The sequence below is a fragment of the Rhinatrema bivittatum genome, chromosome 1 (genome assembly GCF_901001135.1).
Source record: "Rhinatrema bivittatum chromosome 1, aRhiBiv1.1, whole genome shotgun sequence".
NCBI lineage: Eukaryota > Metazoa > Chordata > Amphibia > Gymnophiona > Rhinatrematidae > Rhinatrema > Rhinatrema bivittatum.
The window spans coordinates 429,391,258-429,406,211 of NC_042615.1; the positions used below are offsets into that span (position 1 = coordinate 429,391,258).

The 14,954-nt window shown below is 43.5% G+C and overlaps 1 protein-coding gene across 1 annotated transcript in view; it reads right to left on the minus strand.

Moving 5' to 3' along the window:
- Positions 1-6,490: 6,490 nt before the first annotated feature.
- Positions 6,491-14,954, minus strand: part of LOC115096894 (ubiquitin-conjugating enzyme E2 U-like) — a 205,374-nt gene continuing 196,910 nt past the window's right edge. Inside the window, exon 11 of the mRNA XM_029612142.1 lies at positions 6,491-6,655. Coding sequence (XP_029468002.1) covers positions 6,513-6,655 — 143 coding nt within the window. The 3' untranslated portion in view covers positions 6,491-6,512. The remainder of the gene's footprint in view (positions 6,656-14,954) is intronic.

Sequence of the window (14,954 nt, forward strand, 5' to 3'; positions counted from 1 at the left end):
TCTTGTGACCCACTCCTGCACTGCCGTGTCAACCTTGTTTTAAATCATAGAAACCAAGAGAAACCAATTTCCTCTGCCTCCAACTACAACATACATGCATCATTATCCCAAATGACTGTGGCCATGCAGTTTAGCGGGAAATTCTCTCCACTCTTTCGACCACTATACCTACTAAATCCAAGCTAGCGTCTCCACCCCCCCCCCCCCCCCACACACACACACACACACAAAACCATCAGTGTTGCAAGGTGAAGGCACGTCTGAGACCCAGCAACCCCTTCTTGCAAAACATTATCCATACTTGCCAGTTTCCCCTCTCAGCTCTATATACTGTACATTCCTCCCTCCCTCCCCATGAGGTACCAATATCCTCCACCCCCTTTTCCCAGTCCAAAGTCCAGCCCCCAGTACATCTTTACATTCATTTTGGAGGTCAGCCATTGCAGTTCGTTCTCCTCGCTACCAGATGCCTATGTTTGGTGACTCCGGACTATGATCGCCATGTCAGAGCCTTTTACACTTCTATTGTCATCTGTCCATGTGCATTTCCACCTCGACTGTCTGGTACAGCCCTTCCAATTGCCATTATTAAATGCAATCACCGGCATCAATGAAAATGTAACAAGGGAAATATAAAGAGAAAAAGAAGAAAAGAAAAGGATAAGTCCCCCCTACAACCTCCCTCCTCTTTCCCCTACCACTTAACAGCTCCAGATCAAATTCGGCTGGGCAGTAGTCCCTCAGATACTGGAACAGCGATCCCTGGAGGTTGAGCTGTAGAGAAACTGAAATATAGTGAGTAGGCAGGGTATGCAAAGTTCATGTACTGAACCAGATGGTAACACTCACACAATGTCTCATAGAAGCCCAGGAGCTGGAATGTATAGGCCCTCGAGGAGCGAGTACCTGGTTCCAGGGAAAGCTTTGAGAGAGCGATGGTAACTCACTGATGTAGTTGGCAGTGATGACTTCCAGGCAGAAGAGAGTACTGAGTAAGTCTGGGAATGAGGGCCTTCGACAAGCGAGTACCGGTTCCAGACTGTCACCTGAAAAACAAAGGAAGAGAGCGAGGCCCTCGAGGAGCGGGTACCCCTAGTAAGTCCGAGGAGGCAGAGTAGCTTAGGTAGAGTAACCCTTGCTAACTTGATGTGTTAGCAAAATCTAAGACCTTATATATCCATCGTGGGTGACGTCATCTTCGGGGGACGCCCCCGAGGTTCGCGCCATCACCGGTACTTCAGTCGGGGCCGTGCCACACGCGCACCCCTAGGCCTCCAGGAAACATGGCGGTTTGCAGCGTCCAGCCGGTCCGGGGACGCCAGAGAACTTCGGCAGAAGAACGCTGTGGCAGCCAATCTTCCCGCAGACGAAAAGGGAGGCATTAAGGAATGCGGAGAGAGGGCGTCGGGAACCGACGGACACAACAGCTAATTCCCAGCTTTAACAACAGATCTTTAATAACACTCGTCAACCTCTTCCCTAGAATACAAGGCATGATATACTCCAAGAAAATTTGAGCAATGTCTTGAGAGGTAGACTGCACAACTCCCTGAGAAAATTTGAGATTAGCTATAAATTTTGAGTGGTCTTGAGTTTTTAAGAGACTCGCCAGGAGGCGGCCCGCTTTATTACCAAAGTGAAAAAAATGAAATTGTCGATATCGAAGGGTTCTATTGGCCCTTTGATGCAATAGATTATTGAGAGCCGAATGGGTCGCCTTGTACTGGGGAAGAAGTCTGTCCTCTCCATGAATGTTGATTCTAGTTTTAGAGCCTTCATTTGCTTATCAAGGGAGAGGATATCCGCGTCTGATTTTTTGCGCTTGTGACTAGTATAACTAATGATATCTCCCCGTAGGACGGTTTTAGCCGTTTCCTACAATAGCACGGGCTTATCACTATGCTGGGAATTCAATTGCATAAATTCTTGCCTCTTTTGCTGGAGATATGGTAGAAAGGCTGGGTCTGTGGACAGCTGGGATGGCAGTCTCCACTGACCCTGCATATGAGGGTCATGAGATCCGAATACCCCCAGGACTGGGCAGTGGTCCGAGATAGCTAAATTGCCAATGGAAGATTTTTGAAATCGAGAGAAAATCCCTTCTGAAACTAACAAATAATCTATGCAGGATCTGGTTGAATGCGCCTGTGCTATTTGTGTGAAATCAGATTCTCCAGTGTGAAGAGTTCTCCACAAATCCACCAATTGAAGATGTTTACAAAGAAAATTAGATCCTTTCTTTTCACTAATGTGATGACCACCCCATTGGGGGTTGTCTGTCCAAGGAAGGATCTGCAACAAAATTCAAGTCACCCTCTAAAATAATAGGATAGTCCCCCATTTTAGAAATAAGGGCAAGAAGGGAGGTAAAGAAGGAGTGATCATAGGAATTAGGGGCATATACAGAGGCTAGCAGTATTGGAGATCCCATGAGAACTCCCTTAACAATAACATATCTCCCTTGAGGATCCTCCACAGTCTCTAGAGCTTTAAAAGAAATTGACTTTTATGGATGAGGATAGCTACACCTCTGCTCTTACTAGTGCTAGATGCAAAAAATACCTGTGAGACCCATTTCTTTTTCAATTTGACCACTTCTCCAGGAGACAAATGCATCTCTTGTAAAAAGGCCACTTTGGCATGCAATTTATTTAGTCAGGAGAGCAGTTTTTTCCCGCTTGATTGGGGTGCCCAAGCCAGCCACATTCCATGTAATAATATCTATTACCATAATAAATGATGAAAGGAACTGTGGTATCGATTAACAAGAATAATGGCATAAAGAAAAAACCTTACCATCCCCTCTGGAGTACATATTAACTGCGCATAACCTAAGGGGTTACAAAGTACCAGCACAGCGCTGAGATTCTCTGTACTACCTACCCATCCTCCCCCCCAACCCCTCCCTCTCTCACAAACCCGCTGGAGAACAGTAACAGAACATCCCAAAAAACATGGTACTGGGCAGGAAAGGAGGATACTTCTCCCAATTCCCCCAATGAAATTCACTCCCTGTACAGGGATAGAAGTCACGCATATCATGATGTGCATGGCCGCCACCGTGCCACCTCCCCACACAATGAACTGTAGCGAGCCCTCACATAACAGAAGAAAAAGTAATACAAGTGGATAAAGGCATTGAATAAACAATAATACCTGAAAGACCAAGATAAATCTTAGGGCTCTAAGTCAGATTAAACTTTTTCTATGTGCCCTATTGGTAACTGGCATCTCAGTTGTTTTTTTTTGGAGTGGAAAATTAACAGCAGCTGTAATTAGCCTCAAACATTCAGCATAGGGCTTCCAGATTCAAGGAAAACATAAAACATCCTTGATAGGTTAGCTGCTTCCTCCCTCAGGGGTCTCCTTCAGATGCAGGACCTGTCAAGCCCTGTACATAGGCTTGAGCTTCAATGGCGGAATTAAAAGTTTTTGTGGTGCCTTGATGAATAATGCGCAGTTGCGCCGGATACATGAGCGCAAAACAAATCCGTTTAGTGATAAGATCAGTGCAGACAGCTGTATATTCTTTGCGCTTTGCAGTAACACGGGGGGAGAAATCCTGAAACACAAGTATTTTTGTAGAGTCAGAGAAACTCCCGATTCTTGCGATATTGCTGTAACACCAATGTTTTATGGGCAAAGTGCAGGAACCGAGCAATAATGACCCGCGGGCGGCGATTTTGCTCCCCTTCACCTCTGCGACCCACACGGTGCGCACATTCCAAAAGCCCTCCCGGTGGAGACGCGAGGGAGGGGACCAGGCCCAACAGCCATGCCTCCAAAAGATGAGGGAGATCAGCCTCCACAGTGGCCTCGGAGAACCCGACAAACCATAAGTTGTTGCGGCGAGAGCGGTTCTCCAAGTCATCCAGCTTGTCTTCGCTGATTTTCGCTGCTTTTTCAAGTTCTATAACTCTCCTCTCAAGCGCTCCCGTATCGTCCTCCACTAAGGAGACGCGACCCTCCACTCTCTCTATGCAGGGATCGAATTCAGTAAGGGAGGCACGGACGTCCGCAATTTGCTCCAATATTTGATGTAGCCACATATCGAGCGCTGTAATAACTGCACGGGAGATTTTATCCTCCAAAGATTCATCAGTTTGCTAGTCTGACTCGGGAGGGATGGCGGCCATCTTGGAGTCGAGGCCTTAACCTTATCCTTTTCTTTTCTCACCGGTCGAGACACCATAAGAGTAAGAACAAAGACCTCAGCGGTACTGTTCAACGTGTATGAACCGATAGGCAGCTGAGGTGGGGTGGAAAAGCCAAAGAGCACGCGATGGAAGGGGATTTACAGGCGGTGGCCAGAGCTCAGTCTTTTAGCTGCTGCTGAGCTCACCACATCACATGACCCCGCTGACAGCTCCTTAACTAGATATCTTTGAAGATATCCATAAGAACATAAGAACATGCCATACTGGGTCAGACCAAGGGTCCATCAAGCCCAGCATCCTGTTTCCAACAGTGGCCATCCAGGCCATAAGAACCTGGCAAGTACCCAAAAACTAAGTCTATTCCATGTTACCGTTGCTAGTAATAGCAGTGGCTATTTTCTAAGTCAACTTAATTAATAGCAGGTAATGGACTTCTCTTCCAAGAACTTATCCAATCCTTTTTTAAACACAGCTATACTAACTGCAGTAACCACATCTACTAACTGTACTAACCACCAGTTAGGTAGAAAGTTATCCAGCCACACAAAGCTGGATAACTTTAGACTTGCTCTGAAGCAGGTCTAAAGTTATCTGACTAACCTAGCCGGATATACCTGATACTCAGCTAGGTTAGCCAGATATCTTAGCTCCTCCTTGGAACACCCACGAAACGCCACTTTATTATCCGACTAAATTAAAATAACAAGTGACTGAATATGCCATTTCGACAGATAACTTTTGAGTTATCCGTCTAAATGGTTTTTGAATATCTACCTCAGAAGTTTATTGTTTAGTACTAGTGCTGTTATCATGTAAAGACAAAGAGCAGCATGGAGATGGTATCAACATTAAAGATATAGTATATTATTACTTAGTAGCACTACATATCTTGTTACCTAGCCAAAGAAAAGCAGGGAGAGAAGATAGCTTTATTTAAAACTAAATGGGCTCACACAAACCTTTACATGTATAATGTATTCCTCATGTGGATCAAATCTTTTTGTAAAAGCAAGGTTTAAAAATGGGCTAAATATTCATTTAGGGCCAGATATACTCAGCATTTTTCCCATAGATAAATAGACCCTGATGCACTAAAGGTTTTGCCCAATTTGAGTCTATAAAGGGCTGTATTAAAGATTTTGGCACCCCTAAGCACTAAATTAAAAAATCCCCTCTGAGTATGTATGTGTATCTGGATGGGATGGGGGGTGAGAAGGGGTGTCCCTAGAGATCAGTATTCTTTCTATCTTTTCCCCTTTGCTCCATGTCTCATCTCCTTCTTCCCTTACCCATCCCTCTCTCTCACTCCCCCTCTGCCTAACTTCCCCATCTCTTTCTCCCTCCCCCCCCTGCCCAGCAGACCACAGATCCCCAGTACCCCTTTATTTCCCCCCCCGTCTTCCTCCTCCTCTTTCTATTGGTAGTGTGACAGTTCTCCCTCCACTGGTGAGCAGGTCTGGAAAAGGTTCCTTCCTTCTGCGCCAGCACAGTCCTACTGATTCCTTCCTTCAGCAGCAGCAGCAGCAACAGCTGCTCGGCTCGTGACTCCTACATTTTTTTTTTTGCAGGCTGGGCAGCTACAATACACACAGCACTTGGGTCTACACTGGGCCAGCAGGTCACACCGTACTGTGTGGAATAGGCTGCCCTGCCCCTGCCTGCCCTCTTCTGTCACTGGCTTCTATTGTGGGGAGAGGGAATGAAGACTATGCCCAGGAAGGCTGAAGGCCGTGGACCTGAGCTAGCACTAGTATTCTAGTAGAAGTCTCTCTGCCTTATTCTGGCATCCCTAGACACAGCCAACTGGCAAAGGAGGAGGAAGTACTGAAAGCAGGGGACTGGCACCCCTAGGCAGGTGTCTGCTCTGCTAGTGGAAAATATAGCCCTGTATCTATGAAAACATTGGAAGCTACATCTGATCTAAAATGGGAAAAACCCTTTAGTACATCTGGCCCTAAATTTCAACCAGAGTCTCTTCTGTGGCAATATCTGTCATTATAATATGCAAATTATATTTGTCAATATTATAGTCTTGAATTAGACCACACTGTTGTACAAACTGGTCAATTTGATCGTACTAACAAGACTATGGGGCATTTTAATATATCACTTGATTTCAATCTTTATATAGCGTGCTTCAGTGCAACTGATAACATACAATTCCTGTGTTCATTAGACTATAATAAGCTGCTTGCAAACAATTCTGTTTTCCTACTGTTTCCTGTATTGAGGGAGGAACATTTTTAGACAGTTGAGTAATGCAAGTAAAATGCTTTTTATCCACTTTGAAAATTATCCTCACCAGGAACTGTTTGACATGAGTTTAATGTGTGTGTGTGTTAGTAATAACACAGTTTAATCTTCCAATGCTGTGGTACTAAGAGTGTTGGTCCAGGCTACCAGGTGGTCTACTTCTTCCTCCCATGACTCTTCGTGTTTCTCGCTCACTTCCATTCTCTGAACTCTGGGTACTGAAGTATGTGGGTCTATGATTTCATCTAGGAAAACAACATTAGATTCATGGAAAACAATGATACAAATAGAAATAAACATGGTAACTTTCAAACCAGCGTGTGTCAGCGCGCGCTTAGGGATGCGGTGACTTTATGACTTATGTACACATATGCCCGATTTTAAATGCGCGTGCATCTAGCTGCGTAAATCACCCTTTTACTGCGTAAGTCAGGGTATTTTCTCAGGGGCGCTCGTCCCCGCCATTGCCAATTTCACCAGTTCATCCACCAGTTCACCCAGTTAGGAGCTAGGTCCTCCAAACCCCCTTCGTTTAATAGCCTGCACTCCCCCCAGTTATCCTAGACTCTTTAAACTCCTCCAAAATGTTTTTGTTTTTTTACAACTTACAGCTCCTCCATAGCAGAAGTAGACTTACGGGGTGCAAACGTACTTGCATGCACATCTCTTGGCCACACCCCAAAATGCTTATGCTCCACCCAGACCATGTCCTCGCCCTGCCCCTATTTGAATCTCAGTGAGATCTGCGCAATGTGGGAGATATGCACGCATCTGGGCAGATTTTAAAATTCAGTAGGCGCACGTAAGCTCGACTTGTGCGTGCATCCCCTAATTTATGTGTGTGCCAGGCTTTCATAATTCACCTTTAAGATTTTTAACACAATCTGATCAAATTGAATTCCTTTTATTTATTCTTGGAAACGCAGTAAGATATGATCCTACTTAGATAGATTTAATCTACCTCCTTTAAAAAAAACAAAAACTACTTAGATATTTTGAGTTTTCCAGACAGACATGCTTACATGGCTTCTGATGATCATACTGCCTATTCAATTAGTACACATGCTTGCCATGCAAAGAGCTCCAAATAAAAGAGAAAACAACTTAAACCTTCAAATTGATGTCCTTGAAGCGGGTGGGGTATGAAGTGCATCCAGGGTGGGAATCTAGAGTTCTATCCTCTGAGCAGAGTGACTACATCCAGGTTATGCAATGGAAAAGAGCTGGTATTGAACTTGATACAGGAACCAGTGGCTACAACCCTGAGGGACAGCACTGGGCCCTGGTCCTTGAAAAGGGATCCCTGGGCATGCTTTCTTGTTTCCAGTACCCTGATGGGTACCAAGTGCTACACAGCATACCCAGCCTATCCCCAAGCTAAAATCCTACATAGGCTACCCAGAATTTCAAAGGATGCCTAACCCTTAAAGGCTATATGGCAACTGAAGAGCTGCCTAGACTCCTGCCCTGGTAGTTGTCTTGTAAATCATTTTCTTGTCCTGTATTTGAACTGAACCAGACTTGTGAATTGTTTTAGCCTTGCTTTTCCCAAATTGGGAACAAAAAGACACAAGAACTGTCTTGACTCTGTACCCTGAGAAAGTTGGTATTCAAGTTTTGAATTCCTGTGGTGAAAGAACTCCTGTATCTGTTACCTGTTAATTCAGTGCTTTGAAATAAACCCTGCTATAAACCCCAGTTAAAATACATTCCACTTGGAAGCTGTCAGTTCACTATTCTGCTTTTGCTTTCAGTCACATAAGCCACTGCACCATTTCTCTATTTTGTAAAAGATATAGATCTTTCACTTATTAACATATGCAAAGGATGCCAAATGCCTCTAATCTGAAAACACCCTAAGAATACTATGTAAACACCAAACCAACAAAAGGGCACAAATGTTTTTTTTTTTTGCTATAAAGTTTGTCCAGTATCTAATTAGAGAGACAAGTGCCACCTATAAGGCTATTTCTTCACTTGAGAAGTATTCAGTTTTTCATTTTTTTTGTGATTTTTTGATGCAATTTAAAAAACCAGGTTTACAGAGATACATATAAATTTTTAAGCTTTGTGAAGCAATTTAAAGTCCAATTAAAGTACAGAAAATGTCTTAAAACCCTCTCCAAGATCTGTATTGCTAACGACTAGGGAGCATTAAACAAAGAATTTAGCTTAAAGACAGCCCAAGCAGCTTGAAAGCAATTTCATGTGCCAACCACTAGCAGCGTTTCGACAAAAAATGTCTGCTTCTGGGGCTAGAGAGTGGGGCAGATTTTAAAAGATTTACGCGCTTAGGGGGGTTGCGTGCGCCGGGCCTATTTTCAAAAGGTCCGGCGGCGCATGTAAAGCCCTGGGACGCGTGTAAATCCTGGGGCTTGAAAAGATGGGCGGGTGCGTGGCCAGAGGCCTCTGCAGGGCCGCTGGGCCAGGAGATCACACGCCGGCAGTTGGCAGGCAGGCGTAACTTCTACAACAAAGGTACGAGGGGGGGAGGGGTTCTTTAGGGCTGGGGGGCGGGAATGGGGAAAGCCAGCTGGTCTCCCCGAGGGCTCGGCGCGAGCAAGTTGCACTAGTGTGCACCCCCTTGCGTGCACCGACCCTCTGATTTTATAACATGTGCGCGGCTGCGCGTGCATGTTATAAAATTGGGCGTACATTTGTGCGTGCTGGGTAGCTCGCACAAATGTAGGCCGCGCGCGTAGGTTTTAAAATCTGCCCCAGTGTGTTAAAGAGGTCTTAGCACTTCCAACCTGCCACCCTGGCAGAAACCAGCTTTTGGCTATGATATTCAAGGAGGTGAAGATTAACATTTTCCAAGAACTTTCCCAGTATACCTTGGAATGATGGAAAAGCTTTCATCCGCTCGCTTCGTTGCTCAGAGATAAAGGCCTTCCTTTCAATTTACATTTCTCACATCATAGTAAAGAATATTGCTTTGTGGATCTGTTTGAATGCAGGGAAGTGATGGATTAGTGATGGGCAGAGTGAAATCCAGTAGAAGACCTTATCTTCTTTGGCTTTTGAGTGATCAGATGTCTCCATCATAACTACAAGAAGCTGCTGCGTCTGTCCTCCCCGGATCACTCAGAGGGTGAAATGGTCCAGTCTGCCCTGTCAGACTCTCTTTTCTGATGCTACCACTCTGCTATTCTTTTCTCTCTATTCTCTTTTATTATGTTTTTATTCTAATATATCTTGAGCTAGGGTCCTACACTGAGCTATGTATACTTATTTGGCTGTCCGTGATGGGGTCGGCACCATACAGTCTAGGTGTCTTCTCTTTTTTGATGTGTTGGTATGTTTCTTTTTTTTTCTTTCTTTTCTCTTTTGTAGGGTGCATATTCTTTTCTTTTCACATTTCTTCCATTTTTTAATCAGTTTGCTCTCTTTTCACTTTTTCTTTTTGCTTATTTTTGCAGATTGGTTGTATGTGGGGGGGGTGTGTTAAGTTTTTTGTTTTTCTCTCCCTCTGTACTTAATCCCTATTGTTTCCTCTGTCTCCTTTTCCACCTCTCACCTTTCTTAAGATTGTCGTGGTTTGATCTTGTGTACTTGGGGTGAGAGTTGGTATGGGTAGAGATGAACGTCTTCTTCCTCCTGACTTTGGTTGCGCTGGGAGTAGACCCTTGGCCTAGTGCATGATTGGTAGGCTCCCTGGTCAGACCCAGAGAGCACATGCCACCAGGAGGCAGAGCACAAGAGGAGACAGAGGCTAACTGGAGCTTCACCATTAGCAACCCGGGGTTCCCTTGGGTTGAGCCTTTGGTTACCCAGGCCACCTGGTCTTAGGTGGGCCTCACAGGATCTCCTTGAGAGAAAGTTCAGGGGTGTGCCCACCACGATCAAGGGTGCGCGGTCGATGTTCAGGCTAGGAGTCCGGGGTGCCAGAGAAGGCCAGAAGAGAGTCTCTGAATGTATGGCAAGGATCAGGGCCAGAGTCAAGATAGTGTAGTCAGCCAAAGTAGGGGTCAATACCAGTGGTCAGTCCGTGGGTAGTCAGCCAAAGCAGAGGTCAGGTTCCAGGCAGCAGTCAGACATGGTCAGTGTTCAGGCACAGGTCAGTTCCAGGCAGCGTACAGACGTGGTCAAGGAAACAGGCAAAGGTCAAATCCAGGCGGCGATCAACGTAGTCAAGAACAGGCAGAGGTCAGTATCGAGAAGACAGTTCGAGAGGTACTACCTGGTGAGACACAGGAACAGGAGGATGCAGTAACAGAAGAGCGCTGGAACAGAACTGGAACGAGACTGGAACAAAACTGGAAACGCAGAGGCAAACTAGAAATCACTGCGTGATTGACCCGGTTGTCAAGGTGAGGAAGTGAAGGCAGGCACTTCCTCTTAAGCAGCGTTCATTCAGGGCGCGCTGCGGAGCTGGGATCTGCCCCTGGCCCTCTGGGTGGTCCGTTTGTGCGCCTAGGGGCGGGGCAGACGCCACGGAGGACGCCGAACCCCGCCGTGAGGCTTGGCTGGAGGTGGAAGGCCCAGCGACCACTGCCATGGGACGCTGAGGCCTGGCTGTGCTCGCTGCTGCTGCAGGGGAGGACGACCCAGGACCTGTGAAGGAGTTAGTGAGGTAAGCAGGCCCAGGCGTGGGCCGAGCGCGGACGGGACGCGCAACAACTTTGGGTTACATCTTAACATTGTTTGGCTGGTTCAGCACATCAGTCTGGTTTCCCTAGGTATTTGGGTGTGGTAGGGAGTATTTGGTTGTTTTTTTTTTTTTTAAACTTAGCTTGTATGCTCTTGTTATGCTTTTATTTTCTTCTTTTCCAGCTTGTTACAGGAACCATCACATTTCAACAGTTATTTTAGTATTTCTTCCATGTCCAAGTGTTTTGAGTTTTTTTTTTGTTGTTTATTGAATGTAAAAGGACTGAACTCACCAACTAACCAAAGTATGTTACTCAGAGACACACTTAGAAATAAGGTTTGTTTTTTGGTTTTATAATTCACATTTAATTAAGTTTTTCATAAAGTAAGTATACATCTTACTCCATACAGAAAAGAAATGTAACAACCCAAGCAAACTCATTAAGATAATCTCCAGTACAGAAGGAAATAAAGTAAGTTATATCACTTTTCTAAAAGGTAAATTTATAAGTAAAAGGAGGCCCAGTAATTCAAAGAGGAGTAATTGAAGAAACAAAAAAACCCCACAAAACACTAGAAAACAAGCTTATCGGATATGGTGAACAATAAATTGATTATCTTAGGGATCTGTTACCCAGGATTGATGTTCAGACTCCTGGCATTTATGAAGGATTTCAAATGTTCCGACAGAGTAAAACAAAACATTTTCTTTGCCTCGGACAATATATCTACAAGGATATTTTAACACAAAGTATAACCCAAAAGTAATATTTGTGGTCTCATAATAAGAAATTCCCTCCTCCTTATTTGGGTTGTCCTAGAGAAATCAGGAAATATTCTAACAGCTTGATCATAGAAAGTGAGGGAAATATTTTTGAAGTACCTTTCCATCACTTCATTCAAATTGTTTTCTGCCACAAAGGACACAAGTAGCATTCCACGATTAATGATCTCTGCTGTTGAATTTTCCAAAAATTGAGTCAGATTAGTAAGAGCTTCTAACTGACTAGTTTTAGGATTTTTACTGGCGTTAGATATAAAATACACTTTATTCACTAATGGGATTTTTTCAGCCTCAAATTTTAAATTTTCAGAAAGAATATTTTAAGAGTGCTATGAGTGTCCTCTCCCAGCACATGTGGAAAATTTAAAAACCTCAGATTTAAATGCCTGACATGATTTTCCAGATATTCTAATCTTCTGGACTGTATCCATAGTCCTTTATCAATTTAATATTGCAAACCTGGGCTTGTATGTTTTTGCTCCACCAATTCGACTCTCTTATTTAAGTCCTTAATCTGGCCTCCCAAATTCGAATTGAGGGTTTGTATGTTATAGCTAAATTCGCATATTTATTTTAACAATCCTTCACTAGCCCACCAAGGCTAGCCACCAGATCTCAAAGCGCTTCCAGAGTTACCATGACCGGTTTCGGGGGCGGCTGGAAAAACTCACCCCCTTTTCCGACAGCAGCCGCTCCAGAAGGACCCATCGCTTGCGAGCCAAGATCTTCCTTCTTCATCCATAAGGTCTACCGATGATACTGACATTTCAAGCTCTGCAGATTCCTTTGGCATTGCTGCGTCCAGCATACTTGAGGAGCGCTGCGGCAGCAGCGTTGCTCCTCCGCTTCGCTTCCCCCACCAGCCGCGGGGATGATGTCATCTCTCTGCGCTGTTCCTTGTGGTGATAGTAGCAACGCTGGTAAGCAGTGGGGGCCGATAATCAGGGGGACTCAAGGTGGTTTCCCCATACGGCGCAGGAACTCCCTCTCCAAACGCGAAGTAGGGACAATTTCACCCTTTGCATCCACTGTCGACATCGCATAGGAAGTTATCGATCTCTGCCCTGAAGGTAAGTTGGCTCTGGGGGAAAGACGCAAACCTTTTCCTTTCTTTTAGAAGGTATTGTTAGCAGGAAATCGAAACGAGCAGGAGCGGCTTCCCCTGTGTCTATTCACACCGCCGCCATCTTGGGCCTCTGGCTGTTTTTCAGAAATAAGGTTTTGACTATTTTATACAGGAAACTCAATTTCCTATTAAAAGCAGGTAAATTGCCCCCCCTTTTTTTTTTTTACATCAGCTAAGGTCAAAAGGGAAAGTAGATATTTACTTTCCAAGCACTTTCCTTTTGTTGTTGGTAAGATTAAGAGAGATCCGAACAGATGTTATATTTTTATTTATTTATTTTATTTTATTGAGTTATAACATTTAATTACAAATGTAATAAACCAAGGATTACCAAAAATATTTTAAACAATTCAAATTGTACATACATAACAAATTTCATTTTCTAGCCCACATCTAGGGGTACAGGAGGAGTTTCCTGACTGCTGCATGTCTTTACCATTTATTACAACCCTAACTCCTTTAACTAAATTTATACCTACTGTTTTTTGAGTCTTGTCCTTCAAGAATCGCTCCAAGTGTGTGGGGTCAGTAAAAATAAACTTATTATTCTGAAATGTTACATGACATTTGCAGGGAAATTTTAGGAAATAACTAGCTCCCAGATCGAGAGCCTGTTTTTTCAAATTTAAGAATTGTTTCCTACGCGCTTGTGTAGCGCGTGTAACATCTGGAAATATTTGCATTTTTTGCCCGCAAAAAATAAAGTCCTTAGTTTGGAAGTACTTTGAAAAAAATACATCCTTATCTTTTTTTAAGGAAAAAGAGACCAACAATGTGGCTCTCGTATGAATATTGTCCATGGAGTCCTTTAAAAAAGTAGAGACTCCAGGACTATTCAGTACATCTGTACCCCCTTCTTGAACTTGGAGCAATCTTTTAGTGGGCAGGTAATACAATTTTGATAACACAGGAATTTTATCTATCTCAAAGGCCAATATCTCAACTACATATTTATTAAATAATTCAGTAGCTGACATTAATCTAGATTAATGACAGATGTTATATGTTTGTTAAAGGCAAGGTAACTTGGTATTCCATCACTTTGACATCCATTTATTCTTCAATCATTAATCAGAATGAATTTGTTTCCCAATATTTTTCTGACCTATTATCTTTTCCTGAGGGAAGAATTTTTATTGGTGGAGATTTTAATATGATTCTTTCACCTCTGTTGGATAAAACTGGTCCAGTCTCTAAGGACCTGAGGCATAATATCCTTTTTGAATAGCTGTTGTCTGATCCTGGGCTTGTAGACCTTTGGAGATATCTTTACCTAAATAAGAAAGACATTTTTTTATTCCCCTCCATACAACTCCTATTCTAGAATTGGTTTTATTTTCATACATAAGGTTAAGCTGATTACAGTCACTTCGGTAGAGACTGGCCTTATTGAATAATCTGACCATGCATCCATCATGCTTAAATGTGATCTGGATATTCAGGTTCAGACTTCCAGAGGTTGGAAACTGGATGATTGTCTGCTAAGGGATAAAAGAGTATGTTCTGCTATTGAGGCATACTTTGAGAACAATGATACTGGGGAAGTTCCTGGGGATATTCTTTGTGAGGCCGTTAAAGCAACCTTGAGAGGGAAGTTGATTTCTTTAAATGTGGCCAGAATTCATAATGCCAGAGCACTTGAAGAAAGGTCGAGAGATGACTTACATAAGCCGAGCTGTTGAATAAGAGATACTGTTTTACTCATCTTCAGGAAGCTGTACTTCATAGTGTACTTTACTTAAGTATATTATTACACAAAAGTGGGGAAAACTATTGTAAGGTTAAGCAGTTATTTTATGATAAAGGGAATAAAGCGATAAGTTGTTAGTCCATAAACTAAAGACTTTTATTTCTTCTAACCTGTTTACTGCTATGAAAACTCCTATGGATGGATTCACCTGTGACACAGGGGAAATTTGAGAGGCTTTTAGAACCTATTATTCTTTTTATATACCTTGGAAATAGCTGTTAATGAAGACAAGATTTAGCCAAGAGAAGTCTTACCTCACCAATCTGCTACATTTTTTGATGGTGTAAATAAACA